We start from the raw sequence: 25,713 nt of genomic DNA, 5'->3' as shown, positions 1-25,713 counted from the left end.
CGAACCAAAGGGCTGAAGATCGGAGCTATCCGAAGCTGAAGGCCGATCTCTGAACTATTGGGAAATCAGACCCATTTATGACCTATCATGCAGAAACCTGTTTCTTGCATCCACTTCCAGGGCTCTGGGACTGTCGATCCTGTCGCTCGACCGAACAGGCCCGTCGGTATGCCGATCTTTGTCTAATAGACTAGACCTGCACAGATAAATCATCATCGGATGTCAGATCCTACGCCAGGCCTGGAAATACATCGGGCTTTATCGCTGCTGCGGTGTGGAGTGTTTTGTGAAGATCTCGATGACTGTCTGGCGATGCAAGGCCCACTGTGCTTTGGCCGATCACTCGTGCTGGCGTCACTCACAGGATAAGTAGGACGCAACTCCCACTCCCTAGCGGCGTCCACTTCTTAATGTTTCTCGTCTTCTGTCCGCAAAATGACTGCAGAAGCAAAGCCTACCGCAGCCAAACCGGGGTCTCCGTTCTACCCGACAGGCAAGTTCTACGATGTCGTACAGTACAACTATATAATCTTCCCAGTTACCCAGCTGCTAGTCTTTCAAGGTACGTCAAATTTTCAGAAGTGGGTTAGAAGTGGAAAATGCTCAAGGTGTCATGTGAGCTAATGGAGAGCAGCGCTCTACAAGCTTGTGGAGAAGACAGGCCACTATGTAGTCATTTCTGAAGATAATAGCTGGGACTGGACAACCCTGGTACATTTTGCGTTGAATTTTGTCTTCCTGCTCGCTCAGTTCCCACCGTACGCCGCTCTCTTGGGACTGTGTCTACCAATGCGGCCTCGAGCCAACAAGGAAAAACCGAAATGGAGGCCCTTCAAGACACTGCAAGTTTGTCTCGTCACAAAAGGGACTAATTTTCAGGCAAGTTCTTGGTTCCCGACAATGCCAATTATAATTAATACTAACTATTTGCAGACGGTGTTGAATACAGCCAGCCACTGGGACAGCATGAAACATCCAAATGTTCAATTTTATGTCGTTGCGGATGGTGGTAACGGCCACAAGTTCGAAGGCGCTCTTCCTGACTATGTCACGATTGTCGACGTCCCGAATGACTTCAAATGCACTAATGCGAAATACAAGGCCCGCGCGCTGGAATTCTTCCGTCGCAGCCAGAATCTCACAAAGGAAGACTGGGTCATTCATCTGGATGAGGAGTCAGAACTCGATGATTATGGTATCCAGACGTGCCTGGACTTTATAGAGCAAGGCGTCGGTGAGATCGGAATGGTATGTTCTCAATAATAATGGTATACTTTTTAAAAGACGCTAATGAGGTCTAGGGGTCAATTCACTACAACGGCGCCAGCCACTGGACTAACAACCTCATGTCCGCTGGAGAGGCAATGCGTATTACAGAGGATTTCGGTCGTTTCCAGCTTCCTGTACAGCTGACCCAGAAACCGCAGTTGGGCTGGATGCACGGCTCGTGGATCCTCATCAATGGCGAGGTCGAGAACAGGGTCACCTGGGACACTGCCTGTGTCGCGGAGGACTTTTGGTTTGCCTATAACGCAAAAGCGATGGGTTATAAATTCGGCTGGGTGCATGCCATTGTCCGCGAGCAGCCCCCCTGCACAGTCGCCGACTTCTTCAAGCAGCGCCGACGCTGGTATACCGGGATTCTATCAATAGATAGTCTGATCGTCCAGTTCATGCTCTCTGCTGGTCTGATCGGCACTGCCTGCTGGTACCTACTGTATGTTCATTGTTCCGTCCATCAACCTCTCAGATTCGAAACTCACGCCTGCATTCTTCAACAGCCCCCTGCTTAGCCTCTTGCTTCGTTACCGTATTCTCATTCCCCCGTGGTATCTTTCCTTCCTTGTCTGGAACGACGCGGTGATTATCCACTCCCAGCTCGTCGCGTCGCTCATGCAGGATCTGCTCATGCGGGATATCTCCTGGGTAGATATGGGGGGTAACGCAGCTAAAACGGTGCTTCTCTCGCCCGTCATACATCTTATGCAGGCTGCTGCATTGGTCTCTGCGTTCTTTCAGCCCTCGACTGGGTTTAATGTCATCGAGAAGATATAGACGAGTTTTGTCTAGAGTCATGAATAGAATCTACATCTCAATATCCTTGTTGAGCTAATTCATGACTTTTTGCCCCTATTAATAATTCAGGTCAGAAGTTAGCGATCCCTAAAGTCTTCTGTCAGCCAGTTGACAGAATTCAAGCTAGATCAGAGCTGAACCCCAGAGCTGCAATACAACTTGCCCCGCCTATGCTCTGCATGCGAGATTTGCCAGTTTACCTAGTGCCTGGACATCTGCGGTCATCGCGATTCATACAGCTTGGGCTCATCGTCGCTTTCTCTTCTCTTTCCTTTAGAACTGGGAGGGAGGATGGCGGGTGTAGCCTAGGGTAGGATACAGTGCAGTACCTACGCACCGGTGCTTAGATTAGATTAATGACGATGTGTCAGATTATGCTGGTACCTAGACTCTCATTCCCCAGATCGAATGTCCCGTGCTGCAGGGATCATCGTGTGAGCGGGATTTGACGGATGATGAGGAGTTCGCGGAGATGAAGGTCATTGAGTGTCTGGAGGTCTTGGAGAACGAGGGATATGCGGAGTCCGATGATATTATTGTAAGGGGGTCGGCGAGGGCGGCATTGGAGGATGGTGACAAGGGGGGAATTGTGACTACGGCTTTTAAGAAGGTGATTGGGCTTCTGGATGAGGTTGCTTAGGGGTATGGTGGATGGGATGCGAAGCCAATAATGTGCATACTGAAGTGCTCTCCAATGGGAACAGAGTCCAAGCCTTACTGACTAACACTGGCTCGAAGGCAAGGTCTACATAGAGCGCTAGACTCGGCCTTTACTTCCCAGCCACTACTTGTCGCCTAATTCTCTCACTCAACTAGATTGGCCTAAATAGTTGCATGCATATAGTTGCACATAAACCAGCATGATCGTTAGTAAATGCATGAGGAATTGGAAACGCCGACGAAACTTGAGCTGGATTTGAACATATCTAGACCAGTCGGTTCATATACCAACGCAAGGCAATGCCTGCTTGTTCCCGGCTCAGCCAGCCACAGCCCTAAATAATGATGCTCCGAGCACTCCGAGCATCAGACGATGAACAAAGGTTCTATATCGGCGGCCTCTCAAGGGGCTTCCCGAGTATCCGAACCCCGCGCTTTCTGACATGCATGATCAGCTGTTCGTTATGCTACCTTAGTTACTCCTCGTGGCTGAAATGTCCGACTTTGATACGCCGGTCGTGGGTCGACAGGGGTTCGTATACAGCCAGCCCCGTTGACCTGAGGATAAACAGAGAAAATCTCGCGCTGTGGCTGACTGAGATTGGTGTAATGAGGAGTCATGGAGCTATAGAGGTCTTTGGAACACTGGGATATGAAAGAATCAATATTTTCCGCTCTGGAATGAGTATTCCATAAACCTCTTATCTATTCACTGCAAGACCAAGAAACAGCTTTTTTTACTTTTCCGAACGAACTCCACATTTATTCACCATGAAGCTCTCAACTATTCTGACCGCTCTATCCTGTGTAGTTCTTACAGTTGGTATGCCAGGTATCTTCAATCTTGCATACCTCGCTTTATGAGTCTCTCAACAAAGTTCTTGGCTAACAGGAATTCCGCAGCTGCCCAGGATGTCTTAGTCAGGCGCGTCATAACCCAATGCTCCCGCAGAGGGAACTACGTTCAGTTCCGAAACTGCATTCTTGATCGTAAGTAGCCTTTGCTTGGCTAGCAATGGACCTCATCCTGTTCGCTATCGCTCATTCGCTGACACATATACTATAGACCGACTTGCTATTCTGGCAGATGCAGATGAGCAGGGGGAGTTGGATCTTTGAGAACTTGGCAAGTGGCTTGTCTGGATATTGAAAGCAGCAGGATTCCATTCGTCATCGAGACCAGATAGTGAAGTTATATTGAACATCCTTTTCACATAGGTGAGTCCGAGCAAGTGCTTTCCACAATTGCAAGCAACACTATGGTTATATCCTTGTAGCAAGGATCTGAACACTCGGCCATTCCACAGTAGCCCTCCCATCCCTCCCCCCAATTGCCCTTTCCATCTCCTTCCACCTCTCCAAATCCTCTTCAACCTTCCGCCCAGGCACAAAGCTCGCAAAGGCGCCCTGCAACCACTCAAGATCGCACCCCTTACTTATCCACTCTTTGTCCCTCTCAACAAACACCCTCTCATCATCAGGCGCAAACCTATCCTCCTCCTCACCCAGCCCAATCGAAATCCCAAGTCTTCTCCTCTCACCAGCCGTATTCGTAAACGTCCTCTCCACACCGGATCTCCAGTCCCTCTCAGGAAAAGCCACATTGTCAAGTCCCGTCGCTACACTCCGTGCAGCACGGAAGTATACTTCCTTCTTTGACTCGTCCCAATCATCTGTTGTCTTCAGGACGTCCATGAACAGGCCCGCCAAGACTTTTTCTGCCTCGTCATTGTCCGGGAACTGAATCCTTCCGTACTGGATTATGCACAGTGTACCACCACTCTTCAGTTGTCTTGCAAATTCGTTGATTGAGGACGGGATGTCTGTCCAGTGGATTGCTTCGCTGATCACTATCATGTCGACGCTTTCTGAGTCGACGCTAGAGGTCTCTGCGCGTTCGGGGAGGTATGTAAACTTCCTCTCTGCTATATTTGATAGACGCCCCTTCGTGATCTCCAGGTACTCCTTATTTGGCTCGGAGACAATAACGTGCTTGAACTGCTTTGCGAGGTTCTCAGGGACTGTTCCCACGCCGGCGCCGACGTCATGTGCTGTGTCAAAGGCATTGGAGGGGAGTCTTGAGTGGTACTCGTAGATCCGTCGGTATATGTTCTCGGAATACTGGGGTCTGTGTATGATATAGCTATCCCAGTCAAAGCCACTTCCCTGGAATCCCAGGTTCTGCTGGGATGGATCAGTGTTTGTGCTTTGTTCCCCCATGGTATTGATGGAATCGCGATATCAAGGTCAAGTTAGCAGTTGTTCTTGAAGAAGTATGTTAAGCAGTTAGACCAAGCTCGAGAGCAACGCTGCCTACTAGCGGGAGATTGAATTTCGTGAAGGTCGCACAACCCTACCCCGCGCTGAGTACCCCTGTGCTACGCTTGACGTCAGGTCACATCCATTATGTAGACCATCGCTCGAATATAGCAGCAAATTACCCGAGCCCGAAGTACAGCTTTTGATCTGACGTTATTGATAGATATAGATTGGGAAGTGAGTAGTAGGCATCAATGTTTCACGGCCTTGTCACTACTACACCTCAAATTTATGGTATCAAGGTTCCCTGTTCTGGGGGCGAAACAATAGTAATAAAGATTACAGGTGCAGGTGTTGTAAACTAGCCGGTGAGAGGGTCTCTGAATCTTATTCGATCTAATCTCATTTTATTTTATTTATAGAGCGCACCGCTACCCGAATGATGACACTTGCGATACCCTCAGCAGCACAAAAACCATAGTAATTCAGTTCCTTGGCTTATGAACGCAGGATTTGGCCAATTCGCCACTTCTTGCCCTTATAGCTCAGTCGTAGAGCGCTGCACTCGTATTAGTAATCTAGCCTAGTACTAAGCAATGCAGAGGTCCATAGTTCAATCCTGTGTGGGGGCAGTGAGTTTCTTCTTTTTTGCCTAATTTCTATTTAAGCTGAAAATAATACTCAGCTGAATCGGATTCTTGTTTCTTGATCGAGTGCCCTTTGCTCAGCTTCTTATTTGTTGTTTGCTGAGGTGTTGGTTGGATGTTGGTTATGAAAGCTGGAAAGAGCTGGATTATTGGTTGGTTGGAAATTATATATTCTGTGCGATGGGGACAGCTATTGTTTTCGATGTCCGATGACAACTGACCTCAGATTAATGAATGCGTCATAGGCTCTTGGATTTCATTGTTTATGTTTGCTTAGTTTTTATGATCGGTTCTCTTTACTCCCCTGTTCTTGCGTGGCTTGTTGAGGTGTTGGTTGTATTGCTGATTGGCTATCTCCTGCATTGTAGGAGAACAATTACTTCTAAATGTTTGATTACAACGGATCTCGTGATTACAGAATAGAACCTAGTTTCTTGCGTTTCATAATCTAGGTTTGCCTAACTTTCGTCATTCATTCTCGAGACAATGTAATGCTAAAAACCAACACCTGCAAAAGACCCCAACAACCGCCCACCCCCTAAAAAACCCCCGGAATAAACCTCTTCGTCCTCTTACAATACCCCTCCCACTCAGCCCCAAAAGTCCTAGCCAAGAACTCCTCCTCCTGCTTAACCCTAAGCCAGAACAAAACAGGGTTGATGACAAGAGCCCAAACGAGCGTGGCCACGTCAACACTCCTAGCAAACATTTCGGGGAACCAGCACCCCATCAACCCGCGCTCTCGGAAAAGGAGCATCACCATAGCGAACCCGACAAATAACACCGCCGTGTATGATGGGTGCCTGACGTACCCGTGGACCCCTGTTGTTTTGAGTCCGGAGGAGGGCTTCGTGATGTAGAATGTGAATGATCTGCCTAGGTTACTGTAGGCTGCTAGTCTGAGCACACCTGCAGAAACGAGGACAGCAAGAATAGAAGTTGTGTACGGCGTCCAGGTGAATAGGTTCGTGTCGACGGAACTATCCATGTATGCTGGACAGAGGGCAGGCCGTTGTGGAGCTGGGAGACTTGAGACGAAAGCGTGGTAAATTCCCGTCGCCGTAAGGAAATTGAGATGCCGGCGCATAGTGAGTTCGTTGCCGGCTGTCATGAGGAAGTCCTTTTTCTTGAGGGCTGGACTTGTGACTGCTTTCTCATCTTGGGTCTGTGGTGGTGGGACGGGGTTGGGGTCGCTGTTCGTGCGGCGGACGAGGTAGACGCTTGTGAGGATTGCGCAGGTGTATGTCACGCGGGAGAGGAGGTCAAGTGTTGAAGTTGAATTAAGAAAGTCCATCTTGTCTATGATGTAGAGCAGAGTGTTGGAGATGTAGTAAGTCGATGAGTGATATGAGTAGGTCAGAGGCGGACGAGGAGGGCCTTTATATAGTTGAGGAAGAGGCCATGATACGTATTCATTAGGAAGGACCCCCCTAGGCAACAATAACGCAGACCAGACACCTCAGAAGCAAACAAGGACATTCACAAACTCCGGCAGGTCAAACATGAACGTCCCAGTCGTCACAATTCCATTGTGACAGTCTTTCACCGCCACCTAGATCCATGACCGAGCCCATTTTACGAGTCAGGACGATTGTTTCCAGCCTGTTACGACTGCCAATTTGCCGGAGAATACTTGCGTATCACAGTACGACCCACCGATCGTTCGTCCTATAGTTCCTCTCAACAACATAGCTGATAAACCTGCAGAACCCGGGTTGTCTCGTACAAGGCCAGCTGAAGAGTGCATGACTCTTTAGGTGCAGTTCGCATCGCGAAAAGGCCAGCTGATTTTATCGCGCTGTGCCAGGGTGTCGACTGTCGATGCATATGCACGCGCACCTAATCCCAAACAAAGTTGACGATTGCGAAACCGTGGTCCTGGTACTTTTTAACGGCCCACTTCACGATCGAGGTGTCAAGGCTTACTTCTTGAGCTATCAACATGCGAGATCAAAAAGTCCTAAAAGCCTCACTTTTACCTCTCTAGTAGATCAAAGATCCGCTGGGAGTCATAACATCATCAGTAAGGTTCACAGATCAGTCTCAGCTCTTCCGATTTCCTGGTTCTGCCTCTAAGCGCCGTGATGGGGCGGAACTAAAGGCAATTCGTGATGGTGGAGGCGTTTGGCAATCGCGATGGAATGTGATGTATCTACTCCCACCAACCCAATCGGGTCCCTTTTGTGGGGGCTGCAAGATTTTCTTCAGCATCACGATGGTACTTTCCTGACTTTTGAACAAACCAAGCAATTGGAGTTCACGTATCACTTGTCTTCGAGATTCATTCGTACTACTTGATCCCCGATCCGGGAACCACCCCGATGGTACTGCTTATTCAATGTGTAAACAGGAAACTAGAAATAAACACAATTGAAGAATGTGATGAGTCGGGACGAGAGGGCAATCAAACCCATTGGACTGGTTCAGCCCACGTTATTCAGGGATAAACCGGGATATCCTGGTCTTGCCCTGGTTCGTGACTTGCATGATTTGGAAACGCCACTGTGACTGGAGAATCCAGGAGTCTGGAGTCTGGATCCGACGGACTCAGCCTGCAGAACTTGGAACCCCCTGGCCTGGTAAAGTGATATTTGCCTCGGCTATACACTGTGGATGTATCTTTCCAATGGTGTTTCAATCAAAAGTACCAAAATTGACCCAACAAACTTCGTGTTTCTTGTAAATGCAAATGCCAAGGAATTCGGAAGATCGATCGAACGTGTCGGGTCCGGCATTTGGGGCTCTGGAAAATTACTTTGCATGAATGAGTGATGCCTTAGCGTTGAGGTTGATAAAAGTTCAAACAAATTGACGTGAGTACTTGTTTTTTCTTGTTTCCCATGTGACTTACCCAGTACGCAGGCGAGGCCTGTCCAAGCGTCAGCTGATCAGGGAACTGCGTGAATCGTCAACCAAGAACCTGCCTTTTGATTTTGCCGATATCAAAAAACGGGAGAACGCACAGACGATGTTGTGAGCAACGACGTGCTTGCATAAGACGGAATGTTGTGCTGTCTATGCAAGGGTTCCGAGCTCTCTGCCAAGTTATCACCCACACATGCTAGAACGTCTGGATGAAGGATCGGAAATCCGAAAGACCTAAATTTGTTTCGGATCTTTTCCAAGCCTGATCGATGCCTGAAGACCAAGAATCTCAACTGAGACCGCTGTATTAAGCCTTTCACGACTATGAGGTCTCCAAGTATGGTAAGTGATAAGATTATCCAAAAACATTACTCAGCTTGCTATAGACATGTAGTTTTAAATTATGATAGAAGGAGACCAAGATTCCCTTTCCTCAAAGTCAAGTAATATAAGCAAGGGCGAGAAAAGTAAAGGAGACGCGGGCGCCCAAGCACCCAGAACAGATGATTCATGGAGCAAATAGCCGATTGGAATGTTAGGCAGCTTGCCCAGAACAATTACCTGGTTATCATGAAGTGGCTTCGAATGCGGATCGAGAAAGACCTTGTGTGGACAGTTCGGCAATAATTTAAGCCACGAAGAAGTGCGGGCCACGTAGGCAGAAATTTCGACAGTCTCAAACTGAGATTATCTGGAGAGGAAGAACTGAAAAAGGATGAAGAAATCTCTAGAAAGGATGGTGACCGGCCAGCACCTATTGCTCTTTCCGTTAGGCGTAGCTACCCCATGGGTGCTTGTGCGTGACGTTGGAAGGAGCAAGGGCTTTGCACCAGAGTTGCGGACAATTGTGGATACCTTAGACACCTAGGTAGGATAACATGAGTATTGAATTGTATTAAGCTTAGAAATCTACAGCGAGTTGCTATTGCTATCGGTGAAAACATTTGCTGAGCAGTAAGGGAGCACGGGTTCCCTGTTGGCCTGAGCGAGATTGATAAGCCCTATTGTTTGTCGACGAAAAAAGAAAGATGTTCCACTCAAGGGCGAGATTAGATAGAGATGAGTAGAAGGTAAATAGATTGTCTCGAGTAAAGCTGTCTACCAAGACACCAGCAGTAGCGATTATTATCGTCGAAGCGATAAGGCCTCTATACCTCTTAATTCCGCCTAATCACCGTGTCATCGAAACCCGACGAGACATTACTCAGCAGTTCCCCAGGACAGCGCGGGGTACCACTCCCCGCGAAACGTTGCCCACATAGAGACCTCACTTACACTACTAGTCTGCTGACGAACCTAAAAGGGAATACGGTCCTACAACCTTACCAACAATGCCTTTGGTTGTCTCGGGATCAGTGGGATTCTGAACCCAAAACGGAAGCGGGGCCGCGGTGCTCGGAAACCCTAACTCCCGCCCCACCAGGTCCCGGAGGAGCACCTTGCGACAGGGCTTGCGAGGTGCTAGTTCTTTCGACACCCGAAAAGGATTGAAAGAGTGGTAGGAGAGCGGAGAGTTCTAGTCGCGTAGAAGGTCGGAGATGTGCTTGATCAGCGCCAATCCCCGGGACCGCACGTCATTTGCGCAGGGTGCGGCGCGGCTTGCATTCTTACTGGTCGCTGGGCACGTTTTCAACGCCAAGCTGGTGGATTAGATATCAACGCCTGGTAGGGTTTTCGATTTAGATTTTTCTAGCAGCTCCTGAATATATCGGAAATACGGTATGGGTGGAACTATTTCTAAGCAGTTTGGCATGGGGAAGAGTCGGCCTTAAGATCTCTGGTGGAGGTATGGATGTCACTCGGGTATAAGTATTGGAGTGAGGCTGCTGGCTGAGGTCTACTAAACACAGAACAGCTTTGTCAAAGCCTCACACTCAGACTCATACCTTTTCTCTAACCGCCTCTACTGATTCCGGTATAAAAAGACCACAATGTCTACACCCGTCGAACTCGTCTTTGGAAGCGGCACCTTCCAGTCCGAAGAGGACTTTGAAGGCCACGAAGCCAGGATCGAGGGTCTCTCCGTCCTTCAAGCCGAAGGCGTCAAGTACATCGATACTGCCTTGATCTACGGCATCAGCGAGGAGATCCTAGGCCGGCTAGGCGCCGCGAATAACTTTGTTATCGACACCAAATACCCCGGCGGCTTTGGGCCTGTTTCCACCACCGAGGGCATCATTGCTGCCGCGAATGATAGTCTCAAGAAGTTGCAGACAGACCAGGTACGTACGCCATTCAAATACAGAGCCTAGCACTAACTGCTATGTTTCTAACACAGGTCGACGTCTACTACCTGCACTCCCCCGACCGGCGCGTCCCCCTCGAAGTCCCCGCAGAAGCCATAAACACGCTCTACGAACAAGGCAAGATCAAGCGTTTCGGAATTTCAAACTTCCTCGCCAGCGAAGTCGACGAGCTCGTGCGCATCGCTAAGGAAAAGAACTGGATTGCGCCCTCCGTCTACCAAGGAAATTACTCGGCCGTTGCCCGCCGCGCAGAAACCGAACTCTTCCCTACACTCCGCAAACACGGGATCCAGTTCTACGCTTACTCGCCTATCGCCGGCGGTTTTTTGACCAAGGACGTTGAGACTCTATTTAAGAATGCGCAGGGGAGATGGGACCCAACTAATATGATTGGTGCGCTTTATCATGAGCTTTACAATAGGCCGACAATGCTTGAGGGGTTGAAGGTTTGGGAGGCTATCTCGAAGGAGACGGGGATTCCGAAGGTTGAGCTTGCTTATCGGTGGGTTGTTCATAATTCGATTTTGAGCGGGGAGTATGGCGATCGGGTTATTTTTGGGGCGAGGAATTTGGTGCAGCTCAAGGAAACGCTGGGTCTTGCGAAGACGGGGCCGCTTGATGCTGAGATTGTGGCTAAGATTCAGAAGGTTTGGGAGCTTGTTGAGGCTGATGCGCCGCTAGATAACTATAATGATGGGTTGTTGAAGATGCAGGAGAAGGGCAATGAGCTTGTGAAGCTTCCTGAATGATGAGTAGAGAGGGAAGGTCGGCACTTATGTAATGTTTGTTTGTCATTATCTTTGAGTATCTACTAAGAAGGCAGCAGACGCCTCCAGTTTGCTTTGACTCGCTGCAGTCCCAAAGCAGTCTTCACGGCCAGCCCATGGAGCAAGTTTGTCCAATCTACATACTTTGTTCCAGTTCTCTGTAGCCCGCGGCCTGAGTGTTCTATTATACCCGCATTAGCCCTGCTGTCTGTCCCGGCGATTGCGGAAATACGAACCCTGTAAGCCCTGGCGGACGGGCCGGGCCCCGCGGTGCCCTTTCCCCCTTTAGGCTTCGGAGGAATCATGGGCTAACCACCCTGCGCGCCAACAAACCATAGAGTTGCTTTGAAGTTTATCCCTATGTGGACTGTGCGAATTGTGGGAAGGAGTATGATGTCACGATGAACTCGGCCTCTAGTTGCAAATATCACCCAGGTGAGTGCAGTCGCTACCTACCTAGCTCCCTCCTCCCCCGCGTGGGGAACACGGAGTGTTGGCGGGTACGCAGAGCTTACCCCAGCGGCTTACAATACACCAGAGAAAGCAGAAGCTGTGGACGAGGAGTTGTTCGTGGACAACGACTTCTATGACCCTAATGACATGTCGCAGTTTGAAGAAGGATTACCTCACTGCTTTGAGTTCCCCTGTTGCGGGGATACGCTGGAGAGTAATTCAGATGAATGTGTGGTTGATTGGCATGCGGAGTGGGATTCTCAGCGGCGGACTAAGAAGGTGAAGGTGTGGGTGTTGCTGAGTGGGCGATTTCTCCCCTTCGAATTTGGTCCGGATGATTGGGTTGAGCTTGGACATGATGGTGGGTTTTATAAAAGTGTACATATATATTAAGTTGGATATCTAATTATTTAGGGTTTACTAAGGTGTTTCAAATTGGAGGCCATGTATCACCGAATCTCCAACGTCTCAACATGCGGAACATGATCCTTCCCTCCCAAATTACAAGGCATGCGAAATCGGAAATCAAACAGACAATAAAACTGCTCTGGTTCAGAGCGCATAAGTACTCGATCCCACCCGACAAAGCTCAACTCAGGATGATAAGGCCCGTTATCCAGCGGCCCCGGTAAGAAGAGCCTGCGCTTCTTGTGATGCTTGTACTTCGGTGGGAGTGTAATCTCGTGCTCTTCGCCTCGTCGGAGCCAGTTGGTAGGTATTGGGGGTGAGTCACGGGGGAACGTTTCACAGTATGTTGGAGGATCTGGGTGTTTTGTAATTTCTCGGACACGGGGAAGGGCGCGGCGCTGCTCGATGCTCACTGCGAGGTTACGGTAGGGGTGGATAGAGACTCTGTTGATCGGTCCGGGGGATCTGCCTAGTGGTAACCATTCCCGACTGACACTGCGAAAAATACCGTCTTCTGCATTCTGTGCGAACTTCTCGATCTTGACGTTCCAGTGGCTGTTCTGGATGTGACTGACTATTGCAAAGTGGCCTGGCCTCTGTGGATGGGGGATGATGTGCTGCTCGTCGCCCCAAATGCGCGTCTGGATGAACTGTAACATCCGTCCGTCTGATCCGTTTATGATCTGAATGCCGTTGACGGAGTATACATTTACATTTGGAAGTAAAGATGCGATGTGGAAGGCAACGAGAACTTCGCTACCATCAGCCCGCTGGATCGCGACGGGTGTCATGTTCATGGGTATATTGATGCCGAGGGGGATTTCGTAAAGCTCTCCACCGGACTTGATATCTCGCGCCGTGAGAAACCGGTTGTTGTTTCCTGACCCCGCGATATAGCAGTAGTATATCCGTTCCTTGCCCATCGCGAAGAACCTTGTATCGGGTACAGCCCGTTTGCTCCATAGGCGGGTTCCGGTCGGTAGGTGGACGACGTGGTGTCTGTAATGCCGATACTAATTAGCTGTATACTCCGGAAAAATTCAGGGTATTGTAGTATACCTATAAACCTCTTCCTCCCAAGGCGCGAGTTTCTGATGGCAGATCTGATAGTATACGTATCCCTCCTCGTTAACCTCCAGATACTCAAGATTATCCGCCGCCACGCGAACCCTCAATTTGTGGATCGGATGGAGCGAACCATCAGGCTTGAATGCTAGGTTCTGCCAGTATATCCGATGCTTTTCATGCCAAACGACGAAATCCCCGTTCGTGCTGAAGAGTCGCCGATCAGGTACGGTATTCTGGTATCGTCGCGCGCAGGACGCTTTGCCCGCGCTGAACTTTGTGTGCGCTGAATGGTCGATTACTGAGCTCAATTAGCATAGGTATTTCAAATACGTAGGATAAATGCTGAAGTACTTACTAGATTGCTTAACGGTCTGGACCTTGTCCTCGAATCCCTCCACACCCTGTACATCCGCCTGCCACTTATCAGGCACACATCGTCGACCCTGGTAAATCAGCCAGTGATCCAGCAGGCTCTTCCAGCCAGGGTGGACTTGCCCGATGCGCAGGAGGTCCCGATGTGACAATAAGGTAAGGATATTGGTAGCGACTTCCCAAGGTAGAGCCTCGAAGGGGTTTCCGGGGTTCTTGCGGGTTAGATCAGCCGACATCCTTCTTCGCTTGCGGCGGGCGGCTTCGTAGGTTAGGAGCTTGCGTTTTGGCATAGTGAATATTCTCCTAGTAGTTGCACTTGAATGCTTGCTTAGTGTTGATTGTGGTTAGAACCTGCAGTCTGAGAAGGTAAGTTGAGTAAAGATATTCATGGTCGTACATGCCGGCTTCTTGGGATGTAAAGAGGTAGACTTGCCAAACAATAAGATCATCGTTCATTGTCTGTGAAACGATCATGATACTTGAGACCTAGACACAAAGACTGCCTATTATTCGGGTCTGACAGGCATAAAGCCGTGGTATAAATAGAATAAGAGTTCTGGTTTGAGCCGATAAAGAGGGCTCCTTGTCTACGCCCATTGACCGGGACTTTGTGTTAGAATGAATAGAGCGGCTCTTGCTGGACGGCATTGAAGACAGAGCCAACGCATTGATAACGCGAAGCCTTCCTTACGAACTGGAGTAAGATGACATTACGATATGGAAATAAATCCTGACTAGATGTAGTACAATTAAACCTATAGTGAGAAATATGAATTATTGGAACGATCTAAGTCGGAAACCAGCCAACGCCATGCATAAAATCCCATGAGCCCATCATCAAATGGAACACCCTAAACAAGCCCATCAGGCCGATACGCAAAATCAAAAACCGAATGCTCCCACTTCTTCGCCATCCCCTCCATAAACCCCCCCGAAAAAAACCCCTGCGCCTTCACCCGCGGCGAAACAGACTCAACAACAAGTCTACTCGCAGCAACCAAATGGACCCAATGCCGAATATTCTTCTTCATCCCCAAATTCGGCGAGATTCACTCCGGGTTAACGCCCTATTCGTTCTTCGACGGAAGCCCCAATCCGCGCCGGTGACATTCATGTGCTGGTTCCCCCTGCGGACTCCCGCCTGTACGCCCGTCTATCTGGGCTATCTCGACGCATCGGCTCCCGCATCCAACGACGATGTTCTTGTGGGGGTCTTTTGCTGTTCCGAGGTCTCGGAAAGCGTAACTTCGGCTGTAGACGCTTATCCGGTCGAATGTGGCGAAGAAGCCGTTTTTGTCGGGGGCGACCCATTCGATTGAGCAGGGACTGGGGAGGAAGCTGGATTGGCGGGTTATGACGGCCAGTTCGTCTTCCGATCTCTCTGAGGGGACGAGGTAGGCGATGTCGTTCCCGTGGATGTCGATGTTTTGCATTCCCTTGCCGGTCTCGCCGTCGAAGATGAGGAGGGAGGCGGATGCGGGGAATAAGCCGTACTCGTGTTGTGTATAGCTGATACGGCGAGACCGACGAGGACCTCGCGACCTTCGATTTTAAGTAGGATGGTGGAGTTACGCGATAGGTGTCGTTGCGAGTCCTTGGGATGGAGGCGCCTATCCGATTCATGCCAATGACCGTAATCGCGCGGGTTATGCTGGACTCGGTATAGCTCTTTACCTGTAATGAGATCTAACGCAATGAGATCCCAGGTTTCGTGTGCGGCGGTAACGATGTACGCTGTGTCTATGCCCAGGAGCAGGGCTCGTGTCAGTGGGCTCATAGATTCCGCTAGCCGGACGTCTACATCGATGTCGTTCTGCCAGAGCTTCTTCCCGGTATCTAGGTTGAATAGATGGTCCCTGGGTGGGTATCCGCTAGCATCAGAAGAAAAGACAGCCTGGAGAGGAATGGCAGTAGTACGTACCTATACCACAACTTGTATGACTTTGTGCGAACAAGCAGATACCCGTCGTCATTCAGAAGCATGTTGACAACCGGGTACTTTAGGTCAAAGTCCAGGGTCTGGATATACTCGAACGACCCATCAGGTTAGTACCTCAGGTTGTTCCAGTAAATAGCATCACTCTCTTTCCAAGCAACATACTCGCCCGAGGTAACGAAAAAGTGCTCGTCAACGACGAACTTCCGGATGCCTGTTGACATCCCCGAGAAGAGATTTAATTTTTGCAACGCTACGACTCTTGAAAGTCGTTACTGCCTTGCTGAAGATTTGTGTTGTTTCCTGACTGCATAACTCTGGAAAGTGTAAACGCAGACCACCGAGGAATATCCAGGAGTCAACGACCTCTCTCCAGCCGCGACTGACTTTCCCGCAGTGCAGGATTTTCTGGATATAGAGGTGGTCGAGGATCATTCGGGCGCAGTCGAAGAGGAGGTGTTTGAACGGATCTCGTCGCTTTGCGAGGTGACATAAGAAAGCGTCTGGTGGAAAAATAGTTTCCGCTGGGTTGGTCTTCCGGCGCTTTCGTAGGGGTTGTTTGCGCTCTGTGTCTGGGCCGATCATGGCGCCGGTGGTGGCCTTTCTCTTTCCTGGCATTCTGACGACGTGGTTATGTGTAAGTTGACTTTACGTATAGGCTTGGGGTAAGTCTGAAGAGTTCAAGGTTTCTAGGATGCGTGATATATTGTCTGTCCATCCGGGAGGTTTTGAACTAATGATAGTGTTGACAATGAGTTCTAATTCATTGTTTCGGCATGTTTCTGAAACTCCTCTAAAGAGCTGTACTTTGAGGCTGCGACAATATGTGACAAAGGGAGTATGAAGGAGTGATTGACTGAGTCCCACTTCACCTTTGCAATTACCAATTAAGCCATGGGCTCATGAACCGAGCATTCATTTAGTCCCTAAAAGCTCGGCTGATAATCCCAAGTCCGAACACGCTTCACCTTCCGCTCAGGAGCCCCCTCCCTATGCCAATCGACCTCGCATCCCTCTGGGTTACTAGCCAGAGTCTCTCCGCAGCATGAAAACTCCCAACAATGTTCGCGACCATTCACCCACATCGGCGAGTCATCGACGCCAAACTCGTTGTCTACCCATATGTCGGAGCCCGTTGGCTCGGGCTCATCGTCTGAATGATAATGGTTTAGTAGGCGCTTAATGCTGAGCCAAGAGACGGCATACCAGGGTGATATCTGCAACTCGTGCTCTTATTTTCCGTAACATCGAATTCATCCTTGCAGTTCGTACAGAATGCGTAGCGCGGGACGCGGATTTTTGGTCGTGCTGGGTCTGACTGGGCTGGGGGTTGAGGTTCCATATTTCGCTGTTCGCCGGAATCATCAGGCTCATCAGAGTTATCGGTCTCATCTGAGCTATCCGATACTACAGACGGAGATACCTCAGATTCCTCTGTGTCAACGTCTGACTGTCCAACTTCTCGCTTCTTCGTCGCGTCGACAAGTAAACTCCAGCCAGCGCGTTCCCGCGCCTCGGGGATATTCAAACAGATGGATTTCAGGACATATCGAAGGGTGGACTCGGATGCGCTGTCAATTGCTGTTTGGAGAACTGCGAGGTCGTTGTCGATCGTAGGCTGCAGTTCGGAGACCATGTTGAACCTGTTACTGGGGATGAGATTTCGCGACGACCCGCGCGTTGTTGTTTAGGAGATTTGGCGCTTAGTAAACCTCGTTATAACGGAATCACGCTTTATTTCGTTAAAATACCCGGGTAAGCTGCGTTTCTTCGTTCTTTACTTAAGTATTTGCCAACGATAGCAGCTACTGTTTTAGTGGGCGATTGGGGGGCGTTCCCCCCTTTCCCCCCCATTCTTTAGGAGCCTAAGGCCAGGATCATCCTAAAGAGGTATAGTATGTGGGTCACGTTACTGTAACTGTTTTAAACCAATCAGAGTGCGAAAATCGCAGTCTAGGCATTTTTGAAAGTTGATACGAAAGTATGAGACCACGTGATCTCTAGCTGCCAAGCTACTCCAACCCCCTGAGGATTCGACCCCTCAATAGATATAGAAGACATCGTCAACAAGAGTCTATCGAAGCAATAGAATTGAGCCCTATCGTTAAAGGCATCCGCTCCTTAGTAGGCTACGTGCGTGTAGTCGATACAGACGTCATTCTGCCCCCCTTTCCTTCCCCTGGGCCTGTACGATTCGTTACAAAAGTCCTTATGTCGAATCTTACCCGGGTTTTCATTTAATATTGCTTCGCCATCGCTCCGCAAATAGCCAGGTTTACTGTGGAAAAGGCCCCATTCCATGCGATATGATAGTTCTTGCTAAGCATACGCCCCGTGCATTTATGCTTTCAACAGATAGAGTCTCACCGTCTCGAGAAATAGGATACAGCCTAGTACTTAGGGTTTGGCACGGAAGATGCGGACCGCACCATATCACCTCTGTCCAGACAGAGTCGAATAATGATGCATTGATGGCAGTAACTGTCTTCCATAGATAATCGCTCGCCTGCGCATTACGTCTATAAATCTCTTTCCATGAGTGATGACTTGCTAAGAAAATCTGTGTCGGATCGCACCTTCTGGTAGCGGACAGAGCCCATTCCCAACAATTGAAGACCCCTGGCCTTCAGCTATTTTAATTTTTATTTCCTACTTTCCGCGAAGTTTCATGGTTAATTAGTCCCCTCTTTTTCTCCTTCTCAGAAAATTCATAATCCCAGTCTTAATCTAGCCCTCTCCGAGGCCGAATTGTTTGCCTAGTCTTTTGAGTCCCACGAAAGCGCAATTACTTCAACTCACCAACCCAATCCAAATAAGAAACACCTGGATATGCGTTTTTTTGATACAGGAGCTCATCTTGGGGGAATTTTCTATATAACGCCCTTTCACTAGGTGAACAAGCCGTCTCCGATTCAGCCACGCGAAACATTTCGTGGGGATAAGGCTGCAAGCCATCACATCCTGGTGTCTTTTACGAATTGAACCACATAGAAATATATCCAAATGAGGCTCGCGCAAGATTCAGGGTCCAGCCAGCCCACGGCAATGTCCTTGGACTGTAAATCAAGTCTTACAGACCCCTTGGGTGCTTTGTCATGGGATTGCATGTGTGTTGTCATCGAGTGCCTTGACCTCCAAGACCTTGCTAGATGTGAGCAAGTCAGCACAGCCCGGAAGAAGTTTGTACAGGAATGGATGGCTCTCATGCTTCCGGAGATGTGGAGGTCAGGTATTGAAGTGGATGGGACTTTTGAGGAAAAGCTGGCCAAGGTCAAAAAGCGCGGCAGGTACCTCCAGTCCAAGGAGGTAGTGTACTTTAGTAATACTAATCATCTCAGTCATTACATACGTCCAGGAAAAGAAGATACAATCGGGCCGCGTGTCTGCTCTCACCGAGGTCTACGACGCCGTCCATTTTGATATAGCTGGTGATATAGCCGCATGGATAGTCCGCAAGAATGTATATGTGAAGTGCTTTGGTTTCAGGGCGGACGGGTCAACGTATCCCTCCCAATGCATCAACTTTCAAAATGCGATGGGCACCACGTTCTGGCCATCTCATACAACCCTGCACGTAAGTCCAGGAGTATATGTCATGGTTCGGCTTCGTGGAAGTCGTAGAATCAGGCATGCCAATGATCATAATTCTTTCCCATGGTTATTTACGGACCGCATTATATAGGTAATTACACCCTCAGGGCTAACACAGGGAAAGCAGTCTGGACGCGAGATCTTGACTACCGAGAACATGAACCTGATAGCCTGAATGGAATCCTGTCACTTGGGGATAATTACGTGAACGAGGTCGTGGCAATTGGGAAATCCAAGGTCTACACCATGCAAGCACAAGATGATTTCGACTGTTTCTTCACAATCCAGACACATGATTTGGAGACTGGATCTCTTCTTCATGAGTTCACGGTTGGCGACTATGCGCTAGTCAAGATTGCACCCGAAAACGTTTGTCTGCGAGGGTCCAATGGACGAGAAGTGCTTGTGACCTTGAGTTATCAGCCATCCTCGTTCCCTTAATTCCCGGACTGGCAGCGCATACGCTCTCAGAATGCGGAACGCATGGGCGGCTTGTTAGTGATCGATCCAGCGACTGGGGATATATTGCAGCATGTCAGAATTCCATGTTGGAGGTATCTAGCTAACGTATGTGATAGCGAACACATCCTCGACCCCCCAACAGGAAGGGAACTAAAAAGCCGAACAGAACACCTCTACCGCCGACCCTGGCGAGACGCAAATAAGCATCTTCTTCCCATCGCATGTCACGGGCATCGACTATTCATAAAGCTACACAGCGACTCAGAACTTAAGAGCGTATTCGGAATTTATCAAAATGAAGATAAAGGGGACGACATTCAATTTCTACGCATAACAGACGTCGCGACGGGTTAAGTGATTCAAGAGCTCAGAACGCAGACGTGGGGAAAGCCAGACTTACTTCTTAACCCGATGAATACTCAAGCATGTGAATTTGCGATCAAGAGTACGCGCGAGGATAAAGATGGTTTGACGTACTGGCGCTTTCAGCGGTTTGCGATAAATGAGAGTGGGTGGTTCGCTGAGAAAAAAGAGCTTGAAGTTTGAGATCACCATTCGACGAAGTAAAGGGCTGCCATGATCTGCGCGTTAATCCCTGGCGGAATATCGTCTGTGGTATTAGAGGTGAAGGCGAACATGCGAAGCCCGTCGTCGCTGTGTTCGAATGACGAACCCCGCAAAAGCAAGACATCGCAATCCTCCAAGACGATCCTCACCCCTAGAATACAAGATTCCTATCCATGGGCCCCCTCCGTGAAGTAGAAGTCTATTCACCAGAAGGATTCCATGCACCCTGTCCCGACATCCATCGAGCGACGGAATCAAAGGGGTTCTTCCTTGGACGGGATAAGTACCTCATTTGGTGCCGTGCCGGTATCGGGGCTGGGGAGGGCTGGATATCGGTTCTTGATTTATTTTGGGTATTGGTCTGGGAATACGGAGGATCCGTGGTATAGGAGGGATGATCTGGTGGGGTGGGGGATTAGCGGCGAGGATATGGTTCTTGAGTGAGGAGCTGTTAGGTATAGAGGAATAAATGAAGTCTTTAAATGTATAGGAGATCTCCACAACTTCTCAGGTATTATCCTATACGTACGAGGATAAGAGCTAAAGCCATCCGTGGGTTCATATGACCGCTTACTCTCCCACGATGTGGTCTTTACGATGGGGACATTAAGAAAGAGAACATGTCGAATTCATAGCACGTTCTTTTGCATCAGAGGCAGGTCTTTCATATCAGGAATGGGAAATTGGGAACGCAAAGCTGTTCTATGTCTCGATAATCGCACAATCGCTTTCTATGAACAAAGGCATTGTATCCTTTATTCCCATCCCAGACCATTTCAGGTAGGCAAGTAGATAAATCCAGTAACGATAGCACGTCCTATTAGTATTTTCCGAACTATACAAATCTAACTTCTCATCATCGACAACACCGAAACACACACCTCCCTCTCAATATGAACCCTCCACGCACCGACCCCCTCACAGCCCTAGGCCACGACTGCTTCAGACTAACCTGGGAACACCTAAGCATCTACGACGTCGTCAAATGCGAGCGGGTGAGTAAAGAGTGGAAACAGGCGGTCCTATGCTGGATTACATCGCGAGGGCTGCGGAAGCACTTTCCTGATATATGGGAGATAGCTGTATGTCGAAAGAGAGGTGATGACGAGAAGCGGAGGATGTTTATGAGCGAGGGTAAGTACTATGTTTCCCCCCTTAATTTGAGTCCGGTGTGATTTCTCTCTAACTTCTTTAACAGCACTCGAACAATACTGCAGAGACACCCTAATCGAAGGAAACGTCACAGATGCAAGCATGTACGAAACAAAGCACATGCTCTACCCAGGCGAGAATTTCATTGTCTGGACTGAGAACATTAACGGAACAGCGGGCCTATTTGCGCAGAAATTCGGTCTGCAGGAGAATGGGCAGCCGTACCCGGGCCGCTTCATACCTACAACCGCAGACCTGCATAATTTCCAAGACGTGGATATGAACGAGAATGGGCTTTTGTTGATTATTGCGCCGGATTTGAGGCAGCGGGGTTTGAATGGGACGTAAGTATCTAAACCCTAGAACTGAAATGGAGCTGAACGAGGGCTGATGAAGAGGACACGAACAGGCAGAGAAATCTATACATGATATCCTTAGAGGAAGGGAGACAGCTCTGGACTCGCGAAGACGACGTGGATAACACGCTGCCCTACCCAATCGGCGCACCATTTGCTTTTGCGCAGGAAGGATTCTATCAGTTTGGGAAGGACGGGGTCACAATTAAGCGGCTTGATCCTCAAACCGGCGACCTGCTCAATGAACCACGGCTAACTGAGATTGAACCCCCTTGCTATATCTCCTGGGTTCCAATCGCAAACTATAAACTTGGCCTGGCGCTTGACCGCATGACTGGACCTGCTCACGTCAGTATCATTGACCCCGGATTGGGAAGCGTCATGCAGAGGGTTCCAGTTACCTTATGGGAGCACCCAAAGATCGATACGCTCCAGACAGATGGGTATGCCAGGGACCCTCAATTTGCAGTCGTCAGCTCCTTTGCGCACGGTGACTTTCTAATGGTGAAGATCGAGAAATTTGTCTCTGATATGCAAGGAGAATTCCACCATTCCGCCACCGAGATCCTAGGAAACGGCCCTGACGTCGTCTTCCCACTGCTCGACATCGACCCATTCAGCAGGATCGTAACCGGGATCTTCTACCAGTCCGGCACGCCCGGTATAGCAGAGATAGTAGAAGGCGATGACGGGCAGGACGACGAATTCTGGAAGACACTAGTACAGAGGGATCCCTCTTTGCAGAATGCAACAAGGCTGCGGCTCGCTACGCCTCAGCAGATCAAGGCGCCTGTGCACACGCCGACGGGAATTACTCGTGTGCCGCTTGAAGAGAGCCCGCCGTTTCTGGATAAGAATATTAAGGATGTTGAGTTGGCGGGGAAGAATCGGATTCTTGTTACCACTGAGCCGGCTTATGACCCTGAGCCGCCGGTGCCTGATTATCGGAATCATCCTGTTTATTTGTTGGATTTTGGGGTCCGGCAGTCTTAGCTTTGGTGGAAGAGGGAACCCTACACTGTTCCATTTTTGTCTGACTAACTTACCCTGACGGGGGAGGGACAACTTCCTAAGACATTTTATAGATGATAATTATGAAGGGAAAAGTAGGGATACTCGATAGGAATCATGATCATTATAAGCATTTAACATTTCAGAAGGAATGAATTCAAACTCCTACGCAGGAAATAAAAAGAATAGGTAGAAAGCAATCATGTTCCAGGCTTCCCAGTTCCGAATACCTGAAAGTTTTAAACAGGTTCCAACATCCTGCTAACCATCCCAACCTTCTCCCTCGCCACAATCCCCCTCCCGCTCAACCCCTCCAAAACTCTGACAACCCACCCCTGACAATTCTCCCTAACAGACGCCCGATCCTTCGCCTTGGGAGGATCTTCACCCCGCGCAACCTCCCTCACAATCCCCACCTGATCCTGCGCAATTTCCGCCAGATGATAAATATTCGCGAACGCCTCAGAAAGCGTCAAGTTAATCGGACTCTCGGAAAAGGAATAGTGCATGCATTCTGCGTCCCCTGTTACGGCGAAAATATCGCCGGGGGAGTTTTCGTGCGATAGGAAGAGGGACCAATGCTTTGGGGAACCGGGGTCTTGGTGTTCGAGAATTAGAGAGAGGTAGAGTGGGCTTTGTTGCCCGGCGGTTCTATCTTCAGGAGTGGTGGTAGTAGACGCAATGCTTGTGTGTTCAGGTGTGTATTCAGTCCATTTCTCTGTGCCGCGGAGGCGCTTGAAGTGGTGGCCGTCAACGGTGCAGATTTCGCGGAGGCCAATTGTTTTTATGGGTGTTTCGGGGATTGGGTAGACCATTTTTAGATGTTAATAAGATCAACGTGCTCGGGTTTGTATATCTCAGGAATCCTGTAGGTTTCAGCGCGGCTCTGGGACTTATGCTAGGATTTGGAGAGTAGTAAGAAAATAGTATTAACTACTGTGGTTGTCTGTGGCTAACATACTGTAAATCCCGGGCGGTAGGTGTGTCCCGGGCAGAAGGTAGTTTTTGCAAGATATTACATAAGTAGAACAACGCATCGTATAGCCAGCCAATCGGACAGAGAGGTAAGCACCATTAATCAGAATGTTATTCCATGGGAACAATGAGGCATATGGACACTGGAAGTGTGATGCTTCAACCAATCAAATTACTTCTTCTCATGAATCTCCCACATCGCATCCGCATCTAAAAACCGTCAGTCAACTATATAATACCTAGCGCCCACGAGACAAGAAAAGGGAAAGGACCTACCAGGATGCTTCTCAACCTCCTCGATATCCTTCCTTTTCTCAGCCTTACTCCCCGTATCAACCCCAAACTCCTGATCCCTCTTCTCCACCAACTCACTCATCCCCCCCGGGACCGCCAATTTCACCTTACTCTCATCCGTAAAACTCAACATGAGCTTCGGCTCCCCCATAGGAACTTTATCGCCCCGATCAACCTGCCAAAAATGATACGTCTTGCCATAGAGCGGTAAGACATCACGCATCTCCGACGTCTCGGCAACTTCCCACGCTGCATTTGGTATACCCCTCGGAGTCGGCATAATCAGCATCCCCGATTTAACCTCGTATTGGTGGGAGTGCCACAATTTCCGCTCTTCAGAGGGGAGCGTTTCGAATATTTTGGGGGTGACCATGTACTCTATCCCGATTAACCGCGCGTTCTTAGCGGGGGAGTCGTAGATGAGGCATTGTCGGAGGTCTTCGGTTATATGGGAGCAGTAGTGGTTCGCTTCGACGCAGCGCGTTGGGTGGTCGGCGTAGACGTGGAAGGCGTGGAGGTGTGCGCAGATTTGTGAGGGGGGCGTAAAGTCTTGCGTTGCGGAGGCGGCGGTTTCGAGGAATTGGGATTTTGCGGTTAGTGGGGAGCCAGGGACTTTTTTGTCGTTGCAATGGGACATTCTGGCGATTCCTTGGTTCCTCTGTTGTAGATTCGTGAGTCGTGAGGACTTTGGTGGTGGTGATCGTCGTAGGGCTAATGTTACGACTCAGTCTCAGGCATCAGCGATGTTTTTAGCCATCACCCCGTCGCGTGCAATTTTGACGTAAAGGGACAAACAGACCCTGAAAATTCTCCACATGAACCGGTCGTTTCTAGAACAATTACTCTCTATGATGTTTGCCGTTGTATATACCTGGTGCTGAGGGTGGACACTGACGTCATCACATATTACATCGCGATGATTTCATTCAACCAGAAAGACTCTATAAAAAGGTCTCTCTTTGCATCTCAGGAACAGACAGAATCAACTCAAGCTAAAGACACTACCTTTACCCATCCACGAACCTTTTTACGACTTATTAAAGACCACAAATTACTTCATCATGTCTTACGATCCTCGCCGCGTTGCTGCCCAGGCTGAGCAGGACCTTAACTCCTACCAAGCTAAGCAGGGTCTTGGTCCTAAGAGCGATACTGGTGAGTCCAATTAATATCGTATGCTTCAAAAAGACTAATAAGTGCAGCCGCTGAGTCCGGTGTGAACGCTATGGCTGAGCGCAAGTTCGGTGACGCTGCTGGCGGTGTTGCCTACGGCCGTGACGGTCTCTCGACAGGATCCGACCGAAAGCCTATCCCCGAAGAAGAGGGTGGCGTCCGTGATGACCGAGGCCGGTGAGTGCAGTGGTTCCTAGGAATGGATTAGATGGAGTACTAATATCTTGGATAGACTTGCGCAGGCGCAACATTACGAAGGCCGTGGAGGTCCCGAGGATAAGTTCGATCGCGAATAGATTATGACCATTTTTTGGACTATGTATTATATCATGAAGTCATTTGATGCATAATGGATGAACAATTTCAAATGTAATG

At 49.2% G+C, this 25,713-nt stretch overlaps 11 protein-coding genes and 1 non-coding gene across 12 annotated transcripts; 6 read left to right on the top strand and 6 right to left on the bottom strand.

The window, feature by feature from the left end:
- Window positions 1-435: 435 nt before the first annotated feature.
- BDV14DRAFT_198254 (glycosyl transferase family group 2-domain-containing protein) lies at window positions 436-2,716 on the top strand (the record flags this gene model as incomplete). Its single annotated transcript, XM_073772883.1, has 6 exons — window positions 436-562; window positions 635-846; window positions 934-1,248; window positions 1,302-1,717; window positions 1,782-1,926; window positions 2,480-2,716. 6 exons carry the CDS (start codon window positions 436-438, stop codon window positions 2,714-2,716), a joined length of 1,452 nt encoding a protein of 483 aa, XP_073630118.1.
- A 1,283-nt stretch (window positions 2,717-3,999) lies between these two features.
- On the bottom strand, window positions 4,000-4,956 carry tpcM (methyltransferase tpcM; the record flags this gene model as incomplete). Its single annotated transcript, XM_073772882.1, has 1 exon — window positions 4,000-4,956. One exon carries the CDS (start codon window positions 4,954-4,956, stop codon window positions 4,000-4,002), a length of 957 nt encoding a protein of 318 aa, XP_073630117.1.
- A 573-nt stretch (window positions 4,957-5,529) lies between these two features.
- BDV14DRAFT_t52 lies at window positions 5,530-5,627 on the top strand. The gene has a single exon. It is a non-coding gene; the product is annotated as a tRNA-Thr (tRNA).
- A 317-nt stretch (window positions 5,628-5,944) lies between these two features.
- Window positions 5,945-6,977, bottom strand: BDV14DRAFT_170125 (methyltransferase family protein). Its single transcript, XM_073768154.1, has one exon. The coding sequence runs from the start codon at window positions 6,934-6,936 to the stop codon at window positions 6,181-6,183; it is 756 nt and encodes a 251-aa protein (XP_073630116.1). The 5' UTR covers window positions 6,937-6,977; the 3' UTR covers window positions 5,945-6,180.
- Window positions 6,978-10,341: 3,364 nt separating this feature from the next.
- Window positions 10,342-11,577, top strand: BDV14DRAFT_32308 (aldo/keto reductase family protein). The gene is made up of 2 exons (XM_073776546.1): window positions 10,342-10,729; window positions 10,786-11,577. The coding sequence occupies exons 1-2, from the start codon at window positions 10,439-10,441 to the stop codon at window positions 11,500-11,502; spliced, it is 1,008 nt and encodes a 335-aa protein (XP_073630115.1). The 5' UTR covers window positions 10,342-10,438; the 3' UTR covers window positions 11,503-11,577.
- Window positions 11,578-12,422: 845 nt separating this feature from the next.
- On the bottom strand, window positions 12,423-14,111 carry BDV14DRAFT_198249 (uncharacterized protein; the record flags this gene model as incomplete). The annotated part of the gene is made up of 3 exons (XM_073772881.1): window positions 12,423-13,380; window positions 13,441-13,747; window positions 13,805-14,111. The coding sequence occupies 3 exons, from the start codon at window positions 14,109-14,111 to the stop codon at window positions 12,423-12,425; spliced, it is 1,572 nt and encodes a 523-aa protein (XP_073630114.1).
- Window positions 14,112-16,377: 2,266 nt separating this feature from the next.
- Window positions 16,378-17,570, bottom strand: BDV14DRAFT_170121 (uncharacterized protein). Its single transcript, XM_073768153.1, has 2 exons — window positions 16,964-17,570; window positions 16,378-16,910 (listed from the first exon to the last, which is right to left on the bottom strand). The coding sequence occupies exons 1-2, from the start codon at window positions 17,391-17,393 to the stop codon at window positions 16,684-16,686; spliced, it is 657 nt and encodes a 218-aa protein (XP_073630113.1). The 5' UTR covers window positions 17,394-17,570; the 3' UTR covers window positions 16,378-16,683.
- A 1,232-nt stretch (window positions 17,571-18,802) lies between these two features.
- Window positions 18,803-19,789, top strand: BDV14DRAFT_198246 (uncharacterized protein; the record flags this gene model as incomplete). Its single annotated transcript, XM_073772880.1, has 3 exons — window positions 18,803-18,986; window positions 19,096-19,185; window positions 19,476-19,789. The coding sequence occupies 3 exons, from the start codon at window positions 18,803-18,805 to the stop codon at window positions 19,787-19,789; spliced, it is 588 nt and encodes a 195-aa protein (XP_073630112.1).
- A 1,481-nt stretch (window positions 19,790-21,270) lies between these two features.
- On the top strand, window positions 21,271-22,878 carry BDV14DRAFT_198245 (uncharacterized protein; the record flags this gene model as incomplete). The annotated part of the gene is made up of 3 exons (XM_073772879.1): window positions 21,271-21,511; window positions 21,576-21,873; window positions 21,939-22,878. The coding sequence occupies 3 exons, from the start codon at window positions 21,271-21,273 to the stop codon at window positions 22,876-22,878; spliced, it is 1,479 nt and encodes a 492-aa protein (XP_073630111.1).
- Window positions 22,879-23,135: 257 nt separating this feature from the next.
- BDV14DRAFT_198244 (uncharacterized protein) lies at window positions 23,136-23,711 on the bottom strand (the record flags this gene model as incomplete). The annotated part of the gene is made up of 1 exon (XM_073772878.1): window positions 23,136-23,711. One exon carries the CDS (start codon window positions 23,709-23,711, stop codon window positions 23,136-23,138), a length of 576 nt encoding a protein of 191 aa, XP_073630110.1.
- A 137-nt stretch (window positions 23,712-23,848) lies between these two features.
- BDV14DRAFT_32285 (OBAP family protein) lies at window positions 23,849-24,981 on the bottom strand. Its single transcript, XM_073776545.1, has 2 exons — window positions 24,148-24,981; window positions 23,849-24,081 (listed from the first exon to the last, which is right to left on the bottom strand). Exons 1-2 carry the CDS (start codon window positions 24,800-24,802, stop codon window positions 24,044-24,046), a joined length of 693 nt encoding a protein of 230 aa, XP_073630109.1. The 5' UTR covers window positions 24,803-24,981; the 3' UTR covers window positions 23,849-24,043.
- A 159-nt stretch (window positions 24,982-25,140) lies between these two features.
- Window positions 25,141-25,713, top strand: BDV14DRAFT_170116 (uncharacterized protein). Its single transcript, XM_073768152.1, has 3 exons — window positions 25,141-25,320; window positions 25,368-25,515; window positions 25,571-25,713. Exons 1-3 carry the CDS (start codon window positions 25,227-25,229, stop codon window positions 25,632-25,634), a joined length of 306 nt encoding a protein of 101 aa, XP_073630108.1. The 5' UTR covers window positions 25,141-25,226; the 3' UTR covers window positions 25,635-25,713.

This window comes from Aspergillus stella-maris (genome assembly GCF_047715825.1).
Source record: "Aspergillus stella-maris strain CBS 113639 unplaced genomic scaffold BDV14scaffold_15, whole genome shotgun sequence".
NCBI lineage: Eukaryota > Fungi > Ascomycota > Eurotiomycetes > Eurotiales > Aspergillaceae > Aspergillus > Aspergillus stella-maris.
The sequence above is the reverse complement of the archived record's forward strand: the minus strand, read 5'-3'. Positions and strand labels throughout refer to the sequence as shown.